Here is a 20,863-nt window from a genome sequence, read left to right on the forward strand (position 1 = left end):
CATTGTCAGTAGTCTGCAGTATAACATGGCAAGAGAAAGTCTTTCAGACAGGGAAATTTGCAGAATTTTGTATGATGATCAGACTGAAGCAGACGATTCTGATGCGGACCCAGACTTCAAAATAAACAGTTATCATGACAGCAATAGTGAAATAAGCGGTGATGAGGAGGAAGATGTTCAGTCATCTGCCGACACCGACGCACCTGCTATTGCTGATTCAAGTACAGCTCCTCTGACTGACTCAGGTACGTCACCTATACTCTATTACAAAGGAAGGAATAAAGCAACTAAATGGCGAAAATCGTGTTCCCCACAAAGCGTTCGAACAAGACACCACCACATAATTACAATGCATTTGCCTGGAAGTATTCGAGATGCGATGGATGTACATTCCCTGCTAGAATCATGGCAGTTATTTTTTAGCAATGCATTGATTGATACAGTTCTTGAATCAACCAATAGCTATATTGATTCAGTTCGAAACAATTATGCAAGTGACCCGAACATGGATAGGCCTACCAATTTTGATGAACTGAAGGCATGTTTTGGCCTACTTTATTTAACTGGAACATTGCATGGCGGTAAAATGAAAACTTTTTGAATACAGATGGGACAGGAATAGAAATCTTTCGTGCAAGTATGTCACTGAAGAGGTTCAGATTTTTGACTTGTTGTATCAGGTTTGACAACATGCATACAACGGAAAAAAGAAAAGCACAAGATAATCTTGCTCCGTCAGAAAAAGTTACTTTGGACGAAATGCTCGTTCCATACAGAGGCAGGTGCAGGTTCAGGATGTATATCCCAAATAAACCTGCCAAGTATAGGATCAAGCTCTTCCTCCTGGCTTGTTCTAAAACGTACTACGTAAAACATTTGGAAGTTTATGCAGGTGCACAACCCCAAGGACCGTACAAAGTCAGTAATACGGCAGATGATGTTTTCTGTCTTGTAGACCCAGTAAAAGAGTCTGGAAGAAATCTGACGATAGACAATTGGTTTACTTCTTACCCAATCGTCAAAAAACTATTACAAGAAAAGAATATTACTGTTGTTGGTGCGTTAAAAAAAAGCCTGAAATTCCGTTTAACTTTTTACCCAAAAAATCTAAAGAAGAGTACTCAAGTATGTTGGGATTTCAGGAAGATGTCACATTACTTTCATATCTACCAAAACGGAACAAATCTGTACTCCTTTTGTCGTCAACGCACCATGATGATGAAATTGACAGTGACAGCGGTGGAAAGAAAAAAACCAAGTATAATAATGTACTACAACAAAACCAAGGGCGGCGTAGACGTCGTTGACGCTGTGTGTGGTGAATATACTGATGCTAGAGGGACAAGACGGTGGCCTCTGTCTCTTTTTTCAGTTATTGAACATTGCAGCTCTGAATGGCTACATAGTGTTCAAAGCCAACAAAACTGTATCAGTTAGACGAGAATACCTCAGAACACTAGGAAAGTGTCTCATTAACACCATATTTTACAATGCGCGCAACCCAACCAAACCTCCCGCGCGATATTCGCAGGCTTGCCTCTAACCTCTCCAGTACCGAAGAACAACGAATAATCGAAGATCCGCAACCAGGGAAAAGGGGGGGAAGATGCTACAAATGCAAGGACAGCAAAACTAAATACTTTTGCGAAGTTTGCAAATTGTGGTTATGCTTGGCGCATGCAGAAATGGTTTGCGGCGACTGTTTTGAAAAGTGGTAACTTTAGACGACGATATTTCATGAACTATTCTTCAAAGTCATGATTTCCATTTATACAACGAAAGTTGATCATTTTTGCTTCTTATTTCTACATCTTACTCTCATTATATTCTTATTTCAGTCAAATTTACTTGTATTTTCAGTTTACTGACATTTAGTACTACAAAGATGTATATGCTTCAGTCTTTTTTTTTTTTTTTTTACCGTAATTGTTGTATGATGAAGAAAGCTGAACTAATGTCACTATAGCATTTAGTAGTACCTATTCAAAATAAAAATTCGACATTTGATCTAAACATACTGTTTGTCATTTGTTGCAAGTGATTTATTTATTGAGTCCCACAGACCCAGCCCGACCGTTCTAGGGTTAAGACCGTCATAAGAAACAGTTTGGATTTACATTTCAATAAAACGTACCTTGCCAACGGCCTTGCCGCAGTGATAACAGCAGTTCCCCTCAGGTCACCGAAGTTAAGCCCTGTCGGGCTGGGCTAGCACTTGGATGGGTAACCATGGGGTCTGCCGAGCGCTGTTGGCAAGCAGGGTGCACTCAGCCCTTGTTATGCAAACTGAGGAGCTACTTGACTGAGAAGTAGCGGCTCCGGTCAGGAAAACTGACAAAACGGGCGGTAGAGTGGTGTGCTGACCACATGCTCCACATCAGCATCCAGTGACGCCTGTGGGCTGAGGATGTCACAGCGGCCGGCCGGTAGCGTTGGGACTTCGAGGCCAGTTCGGGCAGAAAGAAAAGTACCTGGGGTGGTGTGCAGTGTTTTGTATTTGAAACGATGTAGCGACGAATACCTATTTCATACTGTACCGTTTTTTTGTGACAGTCGTGATTTTTGTAGCTATTTTCAAACTTTTTCAAAGGTAATTCGAGACTCGTATTTTTTCCGGGCTAAACAATGGTGAAACGATTTATCCCCAATGAGATATTTATTCCACTTGTATCGCTATGTTTTATTATTAGTTGATGACACTGAAAGATCTGCTACTGTTCCGAAAAGTACCCAATAACATTATTGTGCACAAGGTACAAAGCTGACTTCCCCACCATATGTCATCTGTGCGCGCGCAATTATACCCGAATTATTGTGAGCTACATACTGTTACGCTATGCTACGTCATTATGTGAATTATGATGAATCTTTCATGTGCTGTTGAAGAATACAGATATGCTGAAGAAAATTCACAGCACTAATAAATACAGTATGTCTGCTCAATTCCTTCATCTTACAAGATGATATTAAAATATAAATTAATGTCCTTCTTTAACAAATAAAAGCGATATTTTTTTATTTGTTACATTTAATTAAAATCTTGATTTGCAATAAAAAAATTTAATGTGCCCCGAATTTGGATGTACAAAATAGTCTTCACTTTACATGTTATGATACATCGGGAAAAAAGTTAAAAATCCTAGGCTATTTCCTTTTACTAAAATATTAAAATAAAATAATTTGTTTTAAAAGGTTTTTAGCACTTACTTTATCTTTCATACTCAACTCGGAGTAGAGCGTCTGTTCTGTGGTGTAGTGTAATGTGAGTTTGTCTGAGAGGGGATGGAGGCAGAGGGGATGAGTGAATGAGGAAAGGCAGGGTGCAGACGGGGGTGGGGCTTCCAACATTGGGACTTCGAGGCCAGTTCGGCCAGAAAGAAAAGTTCCTGGGATGGCGTGCAGTGTTTTGTATTTGAAACGATGTAGCGACGAATACCTATTTCATACTGTCCACATGGGAACATAACAACAGGTATCCTTCATACATTCAGTCAACAGTAGACAAAGTAATTTTAGTAACAGTGCACATCTGATTGCGTAGTACAGACATGGATGTAAAAGGAAAGACAGAAGTTAATTGTCTCGTCAGAAATTCAACCGTTCGGCATGATCTGCTATGCATCGTGATAATGGAGAGAAATGACAACGATTACATCTAGTCGATCATCATGGTAATTGCCTGACACGATTTACAAAAACTGGAAATAATTTTATCCAGAGTGGTTGTAAATTTGAGCAACGGATATCCAGAAATGTGACAATACTCCTCGTCACTGACATCAGTATAACGATACATAACTTTCGTTAGAAACCAAATTACGTCAGTAGAAAGGCATTCGAGCGAGCATATAACAGAAATTTAAAAAATTAAGTTATTACCCTGCATGAAGGTTATAATTGAGTTTCTCTGTGACAGACTTGCTAACGCATAAATGAAACGTCGAGTGGCTCCCCAGACGCTTGAAAGCATTTCGATTTGACAACACTGTCACGATTTCAGTGTTAGCATCGCTATCTACTATATTAAAACAGCATTTGGTTTCGTGAGACTGAATGCACCGTTTCAAATGTTTCCACCGCTACTTGATAATCCGAACTATATCACTAGCAACCGCAACGCTAAACCCCGAGATCACGGAGATGGCTTCATAAACGATTTCATCTAACGGAGCTCAGACACTTGCATTAATTTTTCCTTCGATAATTTCCACGGATTTTGTAACTTATGCGCATATCCTAATTTAGACACAATTTGCAGGTACATGAATTACGAAAGTAAAGAATCAGCTTGTCTTAGCTGTTTTAAACGCACAAAACGGAAGATTGTGCTATCCAGGTGTAAACTAATACTGGAAATTTAACATATCCGAACAGTTCTGTAACGGTTCTCTTCCTGTTACAAGTTCATGATAAGAATGCTTATTGGTTTTTTGTGATATGAACAAATGGAGTCTTCCTCGCTAGTTGACCTGGATTATCTGTAACATGCCACTGTATTGTTTAGGATATTTGGAACTGAGTAGATGATACACTTTAAAAGATATTAAAAATGTTGACTCACTTAAGTCTGGTTTTACAACCCAAGTATTCACCGCTAACACATGGTTTTTGTAGCCTGTCCTCACTATCGGCCTGGTAAAAGGTACGTATAAAACAGCACAAAATATACCCTTTTAAGTCTGGATCAGCAACTTTATGTTTGAAGTGGAATAAACTTTAATGGTTATTGCTCTTTCGGCTGAGTTGTCTCTCCTGAAAATTCATTGGATTCGCCAGGAAACAGAACATCAATTCATAACTGAAACACAAGCCAAACGTCGTATTTCGTTTCACTTGTATATCAGGGCACCTGAACATACTGATATTTTCTCCTCTCACATTTTAGACGCTCAGAAAAAAACCTAACGATTCGTCTGACAAGACAGCTGTAATGTATCAGACGCTCGGATACGGCTTACTGCAGCTTCTCGGTCGAACGGACAAACCGCACTGCGCCGACATCTTAACGTAAACAGCGTCGCCGCCATCGCGCATGCGCATTGTTCGACAGACTGGCGCGCATGCGCACTACCGCCACCGGCTCCTCGCATCACTCGGAGTCGGTCTCTTGCAGGTTCGTGTTGGCGTGAACGCAGTCAGATCGTTGTGTGGTCTCGTGGTGGTGGTGGTCAGCAGAGTTGGTCTGCGGGCGATTTGTGCCAGTACGTGAGTGAGTGTGTCTGTGCTAGTAGTGGCCGTGTCACGGGATCGACTCTTCATCGCTGCGATTTTTGTAACAGAGTTTTGGCGCAGGTAAGTACGCAGCCCGTTTCTGAAATATATGTGTTTGCCTTTCGGGTAACGTTGTTTCACTCTATAAATTCACCTAAGTTATAAAATTCGTTTTTCAAGCCATCAAAGAACGTACCACTATTGGTGCTAAGCGAATTTCCCGATGTACGCGCGCTAGCCGGTATTTGCACCGGCTGTGGCATTACGAAACGGTCAGTTGGGCGCAAGCACGAAAAGCACAGGGCGTAGCAACTTAAGACAGCCGGTAACCCCGTGGCCTAGATCGGGGTCGATGGCTCAGCAGCTCTCTGCGAAACAGGTTCTAAATAAAGTTGCTTTTTTGGTCGCCGCAACACGTATCCACGCCACGGGTTTCCCAAGTTTGGGAGAAAAAAAAGCAGAACACAGACCCGGCTGCTTATTGTTGTAGATCACAAAATAGTGTAAAAATTAAAGCTAAACTGTCTTAAAATTATCATTCTTGTTAGCATAAAGGCAACGTCACCACGTGGCTGTAGTAACCAGGCTAGCGCTACTATTAGATCATTAAATTTTGTTACATGCTTCCTATGTTTGACGTGAATGTAACATTATTCCGGTGAGACCTAATGTTATTGAACACCGTCGCGCGAACTAATATTTGCGCTAAGATTGCTGCACTCTGTGTAGTATGTGCACACGCTGCTATTCTGAAAGAATCAGCATATGAGACGTTAGGAACAGTTTTGTGGGTACGTTGCTCTCAACGGCTTGCACAACCTTAGGAAACTTTTCTGCGTGAAATTGATTCCAGCCAGAAATAAGTTTTAAATCGATACTTGTTGAAAAGGCAACGAAACGCTTTGAAAGGAAGGGTGACTAGTTTTAACAAAAGCAGATAGTCCGCTATTGGAGGTAGACATCAATTTCTCATGCAAACCGCAAAAAGTGTCCATAGGATTTTCTTGGTTTGATGAAGTATTGCAGTTTGTCGCTTTTAATCATGCATTGCGTTGTCAGCGCAAGTACGTTTCCACGTCAAATTAGTTATAATTAGGATATTACAGCCATAATTTACTAGTCACGTATGTGCTGCTTGATTGGAAGGGAAAGTAGGAAGATATATTTGCTCGTAGAAGCTAAAGACCTCGTAATTTTCATCTTTCACATGGTGCATTGCGCTTTTACATTCGTACATTTGCAGCGCGGTAATGCCCGTGAAAAAAGCAACCACAAATGAAGTTGTTCCTGAGTCTGACCACATTTCGCCTTCCATTCATTTAGAACTCAAGTTACACCTTCTTCGGGGGTAGACTTGACAAGCGCCCTGTGAGCTAAGATTTGTAGCGGAATCTGTCTCCCGCGATAAAGCCCGTAATGAAAAGTAGTCTTTCGTACAAATTATGGTGGTCTGTAAGTGGGCTCTTACGCAGCAGCTCACAATTTAAATTGTCAACAACTGCTATAGTCATACAGCGCATTTTGAGACCGCTTTTGTTTGTAATTTAATTTCAGCATAAAGGGATCACAGCAGTAAACCTCGAAATACTAAGGAAATACTTGACTTCATTGTTTATTTTTGAAGAGCGTAACAAAACAATAAATATATAGCTTTGTGCTCTGCCTGATGCAGTCGACTGTCTGCTCTGATCATTGAGAGATTTTGCACACTGAAATAGAAACCGTTAGCGCAGGTAGCGTTAAACTGTTAACGGAGCTGTTTCTTCACTGAAGCTTTGTTAAAATTTCCTGTCTGTTTCGCGAATGACGAGGTTTGCAAAAATGTGTAGGTGTAACTTGGAGATGGGACTATCGCCGTACTAGGTTTTATTTTTTAACTTTTGCCTTTGATTCTTTCATACATTTATAACGTGGGGATTCATAGAGGCCATAAGTTTCACGTGCTCAGGTCTTTATAATCGGGCGCAGATGCTGAGGGTGAAGGATAATGAGCCTTCCAAACATTTTGCCGAAAGCATTTATATTTTTGGACACAGTAATTTCCAAAATTTTCTGCTAACATTCGGTGAATCCAGTAACTTGAGATCTGAGTCGAAAGTAGCAAGAAATTACGAGCTTAGTTTACTTCGGGATATTTTTCAGTTGCGTTCGTGAGGTTTAGCCTTCGTAGGAAGGGTTTGCATCCGGACCAACTGTAGAAAACAATTGCAGCCAGAATGAGGCGCTCGTTGCAAACCGCTGGAAGTTATGAAGATGCTTTACTTGTCAAACATCAGACAGGCTTTGCCGATTGTAGGTGGAAACGTCAAGAAAAAGAAAAAATTCCTCCAATTTACAAGCTCGCATAGCTGTAGTGTAAGTGAAATACTGAAAACGGTGCGTGAGCATTTCTGTTCTATACCGTGCAAATTTATTTTCTAGGTTTGATGCTGTTACCAGTTTTTCAGTCAGGTGCGCGAAACGTAATTTCCAAATTTTTGGACAGTGATGTTATAGATCTCAATTAGTTTGTTGCGAGTTGTGATGAAGCTATATACTTAGTAGGAATGTTTCAAATTAACCGTAATAGATTGTGTTCAAAATATATGGCTTGTTACGTCAGACAGTATTGTAAACCTTATACATTTCGTATTTTTAGCATAAAAGCTTTTTTGTGGCAGTGTGGATCATTATATTCTACTGTCAATTACCTGGACATTTAGGCGCACTACAGCTCGGTAGGTCAGTTTCGAACTTTACTGCTGGTGTTCACAAAGGGCATATTTCGTCTTCCTACGTCTCTATTCACAACCCCGTCCTCCCCATGAATGTTGCGCTCTTCAGCCCGATGACTGGTTTGACGGCGCTCTTCCAAGCTAGTCTACCCTGTGTAAGAAAGTCTTTGTCTCTGCGTTAACTACTGCAACCTACAGACGGTAAACAAAATATGGAAACACAGAAACACGTGATCATGCATAATACGATGTAGCAAATCCGCTGACACTCGAAACAGCTTCCAGTCTCCTCGGAATGGATAAATATAGGTCTTGTATGGTTTTCAAGGGAATCACATTCTCCCTGCAAGAGAGTGGCTACTGGAGGTGGTTAGCGATCACGCATCCTTCTCTCCGAAGCAGACCACAGAGGGTCAATAATATTGAGATCTGGCGATTGTGGTGGCCAGGGGAGAAGCGACAATTCATCTTCGTGTCACAAAACCGGTGCTTGAACGATGCGAGCGATGTGATCAGGTGCCGTGTCGCCCTTGAACACCATAGGGGAACATACATGGTACCATGGGACGGACTTTATCAACCAAAGTGGTGACATAATCCTTGGCGGTAACCCGTGGAGTATCACGACATGGCTGTACAAATCACCACCGAACCACCTCCATGTTTCACCCTTGGACGTAAACTGGGTCTGAAGTCGAAAACAGTGTGAAACAGTTCACCCGGTCAAATGACTTTCTTCAATTACTCCGTAGTTCAGGTTGTATGGCTTCAACACCACGTCTCACTGTTAGGGCATTTGCGTCATTGACAAGTCGTTCTCGAATTCTAGCTCCCCTTCCAATGTTACAGCATGCACTTCTTGCAGTGTTTATTTTTGTCCAATCCCTGTACGTCCGTTTCAACCTCCTTACTTCCCTCCATTATCAAATTGATGAATCCATCATCCCTCCTGATCTCCCCCACAACCGATCCCTTCCTTTCGTCAAGTTTTCCCATAAATTTTTCTCCCATTCGGTTCAGTTCTGTTTAGCTAACCATCTAATCTTCAGGATTCATCTTTAGCAGCACATCTCGGTAGCTGTTACAATCTTGTCTCAACAGCTTATCGTGCGCGTTTCTTTTTCGTAGAAGGCTGCTCTCTAGATACCTTCAGAAAAGATTACGTAAGATTTATATTCGATGTTAAGGTTTCTTTCAGAAACGGTTTTCGTTCTACTGCCAGTCTTCATTTTATATCCTTCCTACTTAAGGCATCATTGAGTTCGTTTTACTGTTAACAAGAGAGAGATCTTTTACTTCATACCGAGTATTTGCCGAAGTGTAACAGCTAACAGTAATGAACGTAAAGTTTCATTTGTATCGCTGTAGTATCCTTAGTTGCTTTAGTTATTGAAGGTATCAGAAATGCATTATAGCAAATACTAGTAACCGTGCGTGTTTATTTTTCCATATGAGTTAATTTTATTCATTTGAAACATCGTGGGTGGTTTGGAATTAAATATAGGTTAATAATTTTTTTTCTATAAATTGGAAAAGATTGTAGTGTGTTTTTAATTTGCAGTAGTCACATTTCGTAATGAACCATTTTTAGGTAAATGGCAGTTGCACAGTGTTTGTTCGAACTATCGGAATTTTGCGGATCCAGATAAGCTAAAATATTTAAAACATCATTTGCAGTGTTTTATGAGTAATGAAAATATCGTGCATGAACGCAGAAGTTAGTTTAACCCTTTCCAGCCCAAATTTTATTTACTTGTGGGAAAAAATAATTTTTCGCGTATTTCCCTACACAATGATTGGAATAATATATATTTATAAGACATTTTGTTATTTTTTTGTTTTGTGGAGTGAAATTTGGGATGACTCCATATGGCATCATTGGGCAGGATTTGTTTCCTTCAGTCAGGTGGTTGGGATGTCACAGTGCTTGATAATGGAACTTGAATGAATATTTTAATGACATAATTTGATGCACTTTATTAAACAAAAATAGTACATACAATAATGCAACTTGCATTTCAGGACAATTTTATGGTTTTTACAACATGATTGTTACTTCACATGAAAATTTAAGAAACAGTCCCTGTCTTTGGTAAAGCAAAGAGGTTTATTACATTTGATGCATTTCGTTCGAGAATATGCTGTAATGCACAATTTACATCTGTTTGTTTTCTACATGCTGTGGCCAGTGTCCAATGTTGTCATACCTTACATCATCAACTGGGCTGGGAACCAATGGGGCTCGTTTCTTCACAACTGTAGGCGATGGACTGTCATCTGATGGCTGTCCTCGTCTTCTTACCAAAATGTCTCCTGCTTTTAGTAGTCCATGAGCTACATCAGACCGAAAAATCAAGACATGTTTGGTAATTTCTCTTTGTCTGTACTGTCGGCGGTATAGGAGCCACACATGTCAAGGAGGTGGAATACGATCCTTAGATAAAATCTTTTCACATCAATATTACTCCTATACAAAGCAACCAGCATGTCGTGCAGATCAACTCCTCCCATCGAACGGTTATATTCTCTAACAATGTCTGGCCTTGGAACATCAATATATTTTCGTTCTCCCACCGACCAACGTTTCGCTGGTTCTACTGGACTTACTCGTTTGTATATGATGCAAGAACGACAGACTTATCATACAACTTCAGCGCTAAGATGTTCCTTTCTGTTTCAGTTCGATAATCGTATGATCCTCGTCCCTGCTTTTTCAGCTCACTGTCTGCTTTTAGATTGCAGCCTTTAAGTCTTGCAGGTCTAACAGTTCCAACAGCCAAAATGCCATAGTTTTTCAGGGCAGAAATAAGATTGTAAGAGATGAGCCAATTGTCTGTAAACACTTCAAAATTTTTATATTTTGGCAGTCCTTCCACAAGCCTTATTACAGTATCACCACTTATACCAAGACCAGTATCATTATGTACAGTTCCTTTCCCTCGGTATATTTCAAAATCGTACAAAATTCCACTAGAACCAGCACGGGCAAAAACTTTTATACCCCACTTGTGTGGTTTCCTTTTTACATACTGTTTCAGGGATGAATGACCTTTGAAAGGAATGATTAATTCATCCACTGAATGATATTCCTCAGGTTCAATAATTGAAAAACCTTGTTTGATTTTGTCAACAAATGGTCTCACCTCGAACAGCCTGTCATAATCAGGGTCCTCTCTTTGTTTCATTTTAGTGTTGTCATTCACATGTAAATAATTTCTTAGCTTATGAAACCTATTTCTAGGCATTGAGTCAGCTATTGGAGAAAATCTTGTAGCCTCTGCCCAGTACATTCTGTAACTAGGCATTTTCACAACACCTGTTTATCCCTATATACTTTTCTATTTCACGAACATTTGTATCTAAGGATGCACCTGTTTTCTGTGTGCAGTATAGATTAGATTGCTCGACTAGGTTCTGGATAATGTCATTACTACACATCGTTCTGAAACACTGCAAAGGTGTCAGTTCATCTCCTGGAGGGGCGGAAAAAACTGCATTACATGATGTGTCCACTTCTTCAATGTCCTTCATTTTCCACCGAAGATCCCAGTGTGTATCACACTGAATTTTCTGAGCTGAGTGACTTGGTGCAAGGTTTGGTTCAGCAAGTAATCTTGAAGCTAAGTGAACATAATCATCATCATTGGCTTGAGGGTCCAGAATTTCAACCATATCAAGGTCCATTCCTTGAAGAAACTGTATATCCAGTGTAGTAGGGTCCTGCTGCTGAGCAGTTTCAATCTCTTCCTCCACATCAGACATATCAAGGTCCAAATCAGGAAAATCACCTTCGAGAAGCAGCAATATTTCTTCTGATAATGATTTATGATTGCGAATCATCTGGTAAACAAACCAGGAATTTTTTACTAAAGCAGCAAAAAAAACTGGTAAATTATATCAATAAAAATTTTAACATATTATTAGTTAGTATAATAAAGCTTCAAAAGAAACTTGAAAATATTACACATTATGGTAAACTTTAGTCGAAGTTTTTGCATGTACTACATTTGGTAACATAACAAATGCTCAATGATGCCAAATGGAATCACACGCGTTTGTGACTTCCAAGCAGAAAATTACCGTAACTAGCATTATTTTCAAAGTGTTTACTAGTTAATTTACACTTTCAACAATTTATTGGTGCAACTTTTATATTAGTTTGCTGCCTTTACCTTGATATAATATTTTGAAAGTCCAGCTGGGTGCACTGTACCGTAGACACCATGCAACAATCCTTTGTCGAGGCATTGTAGCTTGGTGCTCTCTGTTTTAGCGAATTCACGGTAGCCAACCTAAGAACAATGAACTTTAGAAAGCCCCGCACACTTGTTTATAATCCTTGGACAAATAGTTTGGCCTTGGGAAAAAGTTAAATATGATGATGCCATATGGCATCACTGGGCTGGAAAGGGTTAAAATACAGTAGTTGGCTGATTACATCGCTGACAATGTAAACTGCAGTTTTAATGACGCCGCTCTACTAAAATTATAGTCGAAACTTTAAAAATAAAACATACTAATTGCGACTTGTGGCTGTCCTGATAAAATTAAATAGTCGCTGTTTCCCCTGCACACTATGCCCCTCTCTGGCCATACATGTTCGTTTTAACCATTGCGTTAAGTTTCCTACTTTAACAACAAAGTGCAAACTGTTGGCATAAAAATTGCTTTCAAGAGTATAGAACAGTTTCACTCATAAGTATGTGTCTTCGATTGTGACACTTTGTTGATATTACCCAAACGCACATTTCAACCACGCTGTCTGTTGCCAAGAATAATAGGTAAAGGAATGCAGTTATAAATGTGTGCTGATGGATCGTAGGATTATATTTTTGATATAGTTTTAATAATTCGGTTAGGTCTTGTGTTGGAGAAAAGGCAAAAGTGTATGTTGAGATTTCAGATGGCGGCGTCAGGTATGCTGCAGGTTCTCCCCAGTGTCGTCATAGCAGGTGGCTTTGCCGGAGCGGGAAATCTGAGCACAACCCCAGTAATGTGAGGTAGCCGTTGTTGTTTGCTGTGTTATACTGCACGTTGTTTCTCACGGTTTCCTTTCCATGTGAAACTTGTACGTAATTGTTTCAGCTGGGATCTTTATAAAACATGTTAATACATGAAGACGATTTAAGTTAAGATAACATCCACACAGTGGTTCCTAACTTTGTTGTTGTTGTGGTCTTCAGTCCTGAGACTGGTTTGATGCAGCTCTCCATGCTACTCTATCCTGTGCAAGCTTCATCATCTCCCAGTACTTGCTGCAACCTACATCCTTCTGAATCTGCTTAGTGTATTCATCTCTTGGTTTCTCTCTACGATTTTTACCCTCGACGCTGCCCTCCAATACTAAATTGGTGATCCCTCGATGTCTCAGAACATGTCCTACCAACCGGTCCCTTCTTCTTGTCAAGTTGTGCCACAAACTCCTCCCCAATTCTATTCAATACCTTCTCATTAGCTATGTGATCTACCCATCTAATCTTCAGCATTGTTCTGTAGCACCACATTTCGAAAGCTTCTATTCTCTTCTTGTCCAAACTATTTATCGTCCATGTTTCACTTTCGTACATGGCTACACTCCATACAGATACTTTCAGAAAAGACTTCCTGACACTTAAATCTATACTCGATGTTAACAAATTTTTCTTCAGAAATGCTTTCCTTGCCATTGCCAGTCCACATTTTATATCCTCTCTACTTCGACCATCATCAGTTATCTTGCTTCCCAAATAGCAAAACTCCTTTACTACTTTAAGTGTCTCATTTCCTAATCAAATTCTCTCAGCATCACCCGACTTAATTCGACTCCATTCCATTATCCTCGTTTCTCTTGTGTTGATATTCATCTTATGTCCTCCTCTCAAGACACTATCCATTCCGTTCAACTGCTCTTCCAAGTCTTTTGCTGTCTCTGACAGAATTACAATGTCATCGGCAAACCTCAAAGTTTTTATTTTTTCTACATAGATTTTATTACCTACTCCGAATTTTTCATTCGTTTCCTTTACTCCTTGCTCAATATACAGATTGAATAACATCGGGGAGAGGCTACAACCCTGTCTCATTCCCTTCCCAACCACTGCTTGCCCTTCGTGCCCCTCGACTCTAACTTCCATCTGGTTTCTGTACAAATTGTAAATAGCTTTTCGCTGCCTGTATTTTACCCCTGCCACCTTTAGAATTTGAAAGAGAGTATTCCAGTCAACATTGTCAAAAGCTTTCTCTAAGTCTACAAATGCTAGTAACGTAGGTTTGCCTTTCCTTAATCTATTTTCTGAGATAAGTCGTAGGGTCAGTATTGCCTCACGTGTTCCAACATTTCTGCGGAATCCAAGCTGATCTTCGCCGAGGTCGGCTTCTACCAGTTTTTCCATTCGTCTGTAAAGAATTCGCGTTCGTATTTTGCAGCTGTAACTTATTAAACTTATAGTTCGGAACTTTAGCATCTGTCAACGCCTGCTTTCTTTGATATTGGAATTATTATATCCTCCTTGAAGCCGGAGGGTATTTCGCCTGTCTCATACATCTTGCTCACCAGATGGTAGAGTTTTGTCAGGACTGACTCTCCCAAAGCTGTCAGTAGTTCCAATGGAATGTTGTCTACTTCTGGGGCCTTGTTTCGACTCAGGTCTTTCAATGCTCTGTCAAACTCTTCACACAGTATCGTATCTCCCATTTCGTCTTCTTCTACATCCTCTTCCATTTCCATAATATTGTCCTCAAGTACATCGCCCTTGTATAGACCCTCTATATACTCCTACCACCTTTCTGCTTTCCCTTCGTTGCTTATAACTGGGTTTTCATCTGAGCTCTTGATATTCATACAAGTGGTTCTCTTTTCTCCAAAGGTCTCTTTAATTCTCCTGTAGGCAGTATCTATCTTACCCCCTAGTGAGATAAGCCTCTACATCCTTACATTTGTCCTCTAGCCATCCCTGCTTAGCCATTTTGCACTTCCTGTCGATCTCATTTTTGAGACGTTTGTATTCCTTTTTGCCTGCTTCATTTACTGCATTTTTATATTTCCTCCTTTCATCAATTAAATTCAATATTTCTTCTGTTACCCAAGGATTTCTACTAGCCCTCGTCTTTTTACCTACTTGATCCTCTGCGGCCTTCACTACTTCATCCCTCAAAGCTACCCATTCTTCTTCTTCTTCTTCTACTGTATTTCTTTCCGCCATTCCTGTCAATTGTTCCCTTATGCTCTCCCTGAAACTCTGTACAACCTCTGGTTTAGTCAGTTTATCCAGGTCCCATGTCCTTAAATTCCCACTTTTTTGCAGTTTCTTCAGTTTTAATCTACAGTTCATAACCAATAGATTGTGGTCAGAGTCCACATCTGCCCCTGGAAATGTCTTAAAATTTAAAACCTAGTTCCTAAATCTGTCTTACCATTATATAATCTATCTGATACCTTCTAGTATCTCCATGATCCTTCCATGTATACAACCTTCTTTTATGATTCTTGAACCAAGTGTTTGCTATAATTAAGTTATGCTCTGTGCAAAATTCTACCAGACGGCTTTCTCTTTCATTTCTGTCCCCCAATCCATATTCACCCACTATATTTCCTTCTCTCCCTTTTCCTACTGTCGAATTCCAGTCACCCATGACTATTAAATTTTCGTCTCCCTTCACTACCTGAATAATTTCTTTTATCTCATCATACATTTCATCAATTTCTTAATCGGCTGCAGAGCTAGTTGGCATATAAACTTGTACTACTGTAGTAGGCATGGGCTTCGTGTCTATCTTGGCCACAATAATACGTTCACTATGCTGTTTGTGGTAGCTTACCCGCGCTCCAATTTTTTTTTATTCATTATTAAATCATCTCCTGCATTACCCCTATTTGATTTTGTATTTATAACCCTGTATTCACCTGACCAAAAGTCTTGTTCCTCCTGCCACCGAACTTCACTAATTCCCACTATATCTAACTTCAACCTATCCATTTCCCTTTTTAAATTTTCTAACCTACCTGCCCGATTAAGGGATCTGACATTCCACGCTCCGATCCGTAGAACGCCAGTTTTCTTTCTCCTGATAACGACGTCCTCTTGAGTAGTCCCCGCCCGGACATCCTAATGGGTGACTATTTTACCTCCGGAATATTTTACCCAAGAGGACGCCATCATCATTGAATCATACAGTAAAGCTGCATGCCCTCGGGAAAAATTACGGCTGTAGTTTCCCTTTGCTTTTTTTTCAGCCGTTCGCAGTACCAGCACAGCAAGGCCGTTTTGGTTAGTGTTGCAAGGCCAGATCAGTCAATCATCCAGACTGTTGCCCCTGCAACTACTGAAGAGGCTGCTGCCCGTCTTCAGGAACCACACGTTTGTCTGGCCTCTCTACAGATACCCCTCCATTGTGGTAGCACCTACGGTACGGCCATCTGTATCGCTGAGGCACGTAAGCCTCCCCACCAACGGCAAGGTCCATGGTTCATGGGGGTACGAGAACATTATCCTTGAGTGTAGTAAACGAGATGTTAGCTAGTAAAGTAACCCCACCCCGCCGTATCCCGACCACCAACGTTATTTCATTTTTAAAACGACGAAACATAAATCACATTTAGTTTTTTAGATGTCCAGACAAAAGAAATGAACTATTTGTAACGATCATTTTCTTACGGGCTGATGGCGCAATTCAGTGCATCATAAGCGCTACCTATGACTCCCCAAAAGTCAGCTATCCACACTGAGGGTAGCAAACTTTAACAAAACAAAAACTTCTCTCTCTAATGACATTTGTTTCATCCACGCCCTACTGCCCATTTAAAATCAACAAGATTAAAATCTCTGTGCAGATAAATTGTGGCAACTATGTACCACTTAGACAAGGCACTCGCAAAAGATATTTATAGACGCATGGCACAAAGTAGAAAGTATGAGTGTAGCATTTGTAATATGTCAGAACGATGTTACCCAAACTAACCCCCACCGCACTCACACGTTAATGCCAGTATTTGAAAACAAATACTAGCACAATCAGCACTACATTCGTACGGAATAGTGATCATTATAAGGCTCTATTAAAAATAACTTAGTTTCATGACTGAAATACAGTAGTACACTTTTGCTTTTACCTCATGGGAAATTCTATTTTACACCTCATGGACAATAACCTCCTTGTTAGGAAGCATTGATCGAAGGCGAGCTGGCGTGTTTGCTGCAAGGAACGTTGATACCGTAGAAGGTACAAGATAATCATATCGATCTATAGTACATCACACAGTCTCGGCAAACCACAGTGAATGGCGTGGCATAGCACTTAGTATTTTGCTACAAGATGGGTTTCTTTCGGCGCATGGAACGCGGAAATAATGACTTCGTAAGTGCCTCTTTGCGTGATGTAGTTGTCTTTGTCTTAATGGCTATTACGGGAGCTATACGTAAGCAGCTTAACGTTACTAGTCTCTCGATTAAATGCTCATTCTTGAAATTTTGTAATTCGGTTTTCGCCGGATAATTTGCTTCTGTGTTCAAGCCTCAACAAGTTCACGTTTTTCAACATTCGAATGATGCTCTCCCGCTAGTAAAACCTGTGACCAATTTTCCCGCCCTTCTCAGTACGTTCTATACATTGCTCGGCGTCTTTGGATTGGGTCTCTCACACTTAAGCAGTATTCTACGATGGACAGCACTAGTGAGTTGTAAGCAGTCTGCTTTGTGGGCTGATTGCATTTTGCCAGTCAACAAAAACTTTTTTCTTTTGCCTTTCTCTCATGTGCGCAGGGTCGGCCTGATTGCATGATTATAAATGGATTTGACGTGGTTGATTTTAAGGGGGGTCCGACTTTGAGCAGGAGAGGCACCACAGGACATTTTAATTTCCACTGTCAAGACTCTTACAAATAAATTCAGAAAACTTTGTTAGCATGACTAGGATGATTGATACTCACAGCATAACAAAATATTTTTTACATGTGAAATTTATCATTTTTTCACTTACTGTTTTCTGCATTTGTTGCTATAGGTACACTTTTCACAAGAAAGAAAGATTCTTCGATGAATTTTGCACAGCATACAAACCATACTTAGGTGTGTGCGAGACTCTAGAATTTATTTAATTTATGAAAAAGTGGACAAGCTGTTACATTTTAAACTTCATGTTTAGAGAAAACTCAAATTTTACAGTTAATTATCTCAATTTTGACCACAGTGTTTAATAGATTTCGAAAACTCTTAGTTTCATACACCTGTAAGAATGGTTCGTATGCTGTGCAAAATTCATCGAAGAATCTTTTACTTACGAAAAAGTGTACCTATAGCAACAAATGCAACCAATAGTAAGTGAAAAACGACGAAATTTCGGATGTAAAAAAAGTTTTTGAACTTCCACTGCTGTGAGTGTCAATCTTGAATCCTTTCTGGTCCTGATGACAAAGTTTCATGAATTTATTTGTAGAAGGAGGAACAGTGGAAATTAAAGTCCTATGGTGCCCCTCCTGCTCAAAGTCAGCCCGTTTGACGTCTTAAGAGCTGGCCAGATGCCCTTCCTTTCGCCACCCCGTTACCCATACAACATCGTACATTGGTTAATCAACGTTGGCGTGGTACCAAGTCTAAAGCTCTTGGCTGTCAAGAAATACTGCAGCCATTGGATCTCCTTGACCCTTCCATGACTCTTGGTTTGCAGAATGTCCTGTGAAGAAAGGGCGAGTAGGGATTGGCATATTGATGCTTTTGGATCCATGCTGGTTGGCGTGGAGGGCCAGCTGTTAGAGATACCTCACCGTCCAACCTCGAAGTATGTTCTACGATTCTACCACAGATGGACGTCGGTGAGACTGGACGAGTTCTGTGGTTCGCTTACGTCACTCTTCTGCACTTTTTTCCGTTCATTGTCTAACGTGCCGAGGCATTTTCTATATCTACGACCCACTGTGTGGTTTGGGTACAACTAATTTCCATGTATTTCGTAGACTTGTTGCGGAGGGAGAGCGGGTTTCAGTAGATTTGCTTGTAACCCCGAACCGTTACAACAATATTTGTGACCAGTACTTTAGATATTATAGGAAGTAATGTTTCACCACAGAAACGTGACCATCTATTAGCCCCATTGTTACAGTATTCCGCAACATAGACTTGATACCGATCTCTAGCTTTGTTGACGTGCCCTCCAGCACGCCGAAATGACATCTGCATTTTTCTGGTCACCCGGGACGCTGCTGCTTCAGTGATCTACGTACTGTTGCTGTACTGCGTTCATCGTACGAATTAATCTGTTGTAAACCTTGCACTTTGTAGTCTTCCGTGTTTGCTGGACACGCTTGGATTTCGCTTCACGAGGAGCGGAAACAAAGCTGCCTAGAGTACAGTCCAATACGATGATAAGTATACGTCTTATGCTGTGCGTTAAAAGTACATCTACTCAGCGATAGTATGGGACAACAGCTTTACAGGCGCTTTCAACTTAAGACAGCACTGGCCCGACCGGCTAGTACAAGTAACACGCAGTGACCTGATAAGTTGCAGTTAAACGTAGGAGACCTGCAGAGAAGCAATATAGCTGTGAACATCTCCTAATTTTTAATCAGAATGAAACAAAACACTGCAAAACTGCCATAATGCGGTTCGAACCTCGGAGTCCCACCTGTGAGCAAATCCCATCAGCCAGCCCCATGCTCTGAAATTTCAGCGAAAGGCTTACGTTGAATGTGCTGAAACGAAATTTGTCACCGTTTCTAGGGTAACAGATTGTTATTGCTTAACGGAAACAGTTAGGGAACCATAGCAAAATATGTGGTTGTGAAAATGTCTGTTTTTCTCACATTGGTCCCGAGAATAGCGTAAGCCTCTGTTCATGGACTGAAAGAATTTAAAGCTAGAAGGAAAACATACACTCTTGTTCTTAGCTAACATACTGTAGTAATTAAATACAAGAGTGATGAAAATTCTCAAATAAACCAAAGGATACTCTTTCTGCGTAAGGCCGTAAGCTGTTTGTAACGTAAGAGAACTGCAGGAATTTCACGGTATAGTTAGTCGTTTGGTAATCTCTGAACTGTCCCATATCAGAATCCGATGAATACATTTTAGAAGTGGAATTGCCATCTGCTGCATTAATAAAGAGGTAATCAACAACAGAATCCACGAAACCATCCAAGCGCCACATTTTTTTCTTTTATGGCGTGCGGTTTTGCATCCCGCTGTCGTTCGGCTGTATTATGTGACAAACCGTTAGTCTCAGTACGTCTGGCAGCTCAGATGTCATGTTACTTCTCGCGACAAATCCCTAAACCTGGCTCCAGATAAGTTATATTGGGTTTAGATTGTAGTAGTACGTTGGTAACGTAACGACAATGTGACGTGCAGGCTTAACAGCTTCAACAACACTGTATTGGCCTACAATGGATACAATGTCTTGCTTTTTCCAAGATGTTTGCGGCCTTCGCCCAAGTTTCACGCTGTGATATGCATTGTCTATAACACTAATGCTAGAGGGCTCCAATTTGGGCAGAACATTTCTAAACCACTTCACCACTTCAACACTTCATTCATTTCTTCGTGATAATCTCCTGTTTCGTTAGATTCAAAATTAAATCATCACTTCCACAAAACCACAATTATCTACCTATATGCACAATAATTAACCTCTTTCCTTTCCCTGTCGCATTTTTTATCCCTGTTACAGACGTGCAACAGAAGCTTGCCTCTTAATCAGTAACGGTTGTCATTCCTTTCAGTGAGATATGTCCCGCATTAACCCAAGTGTCATCAACGTAATTAATATTACATTCCTCACGTCTAAATTCGCGAATCTGACGAAGACAACCTCTCCTCCACAAAGAAATATAATTTGTCTGCTACTATACTCCTACCTTTCCTTTTTTTCAAACTGGAAACCACTGTCATCCATGTTGTTAATGTGGTCTTCAGTCCTGAGACTGGTTTAATGCAGCTCTCCATGCTACTCTATACTGTGCAAGCTTC

The 20,863-nt window shown here is 40.4% G+C and overlaps 2 protein-coding genes across 5 annotated transcripts in view; one reads left to right on the forward strand and one right to left on the reverse strand.

The window, feature by feature from the left end:
- Positions 1-5,108: 5,108 nt before the first annotated feature.
- LOC126416746 (multidrug resistance-associated protein 1) overlaps positions 5,109-20,863 on the forward strand; it is a 407,893-nt gene continuing 392,138 nt past the window's right edge. For all 4 annotated transcript variants that reach the window (XM_050084584.1, XM_050084585.1, XM_050084582.1 and 1 more), the window contains exon 1: positions 5,109-5,292. The gene's annotated coding sequence lies outside the window, so the exon portion shown is untranslated. The remainder of the gene's footprint in view (positions 5,293-20,863) is intronic.
- On the reverse strand, positions 10,529-11,110 carry LOC126417009 (piggyBac transposable element-derived protein 2-like). Its single transcript, XM_050084897.1, has one exon. The coding sequence runs from the start codon at positions 11,108-11,110 to the stop codon at positions 10,529-10,531; it is 582 nt and encodes a 193-aa protein (XP_049940854.1).

The sequence above is a fragment of the Schistocerca serialis genome, chromosome 8 (genome assembly GCF_023864345.2).
Source record: "Schistocerca serialis cubense isolate TAMUIC-IGC-003099 chromosome 8, iqSchSeri2.2, whole genome shotgun sequence".
In the NCBI taxonomy this organism is placed as follows: domain Eukaryota; kingdom Metazoa; phylum Arthropoda; class Insecta; order Orthoptera; family Acrididae; genus Schistocerca; species Schistocerca serialis.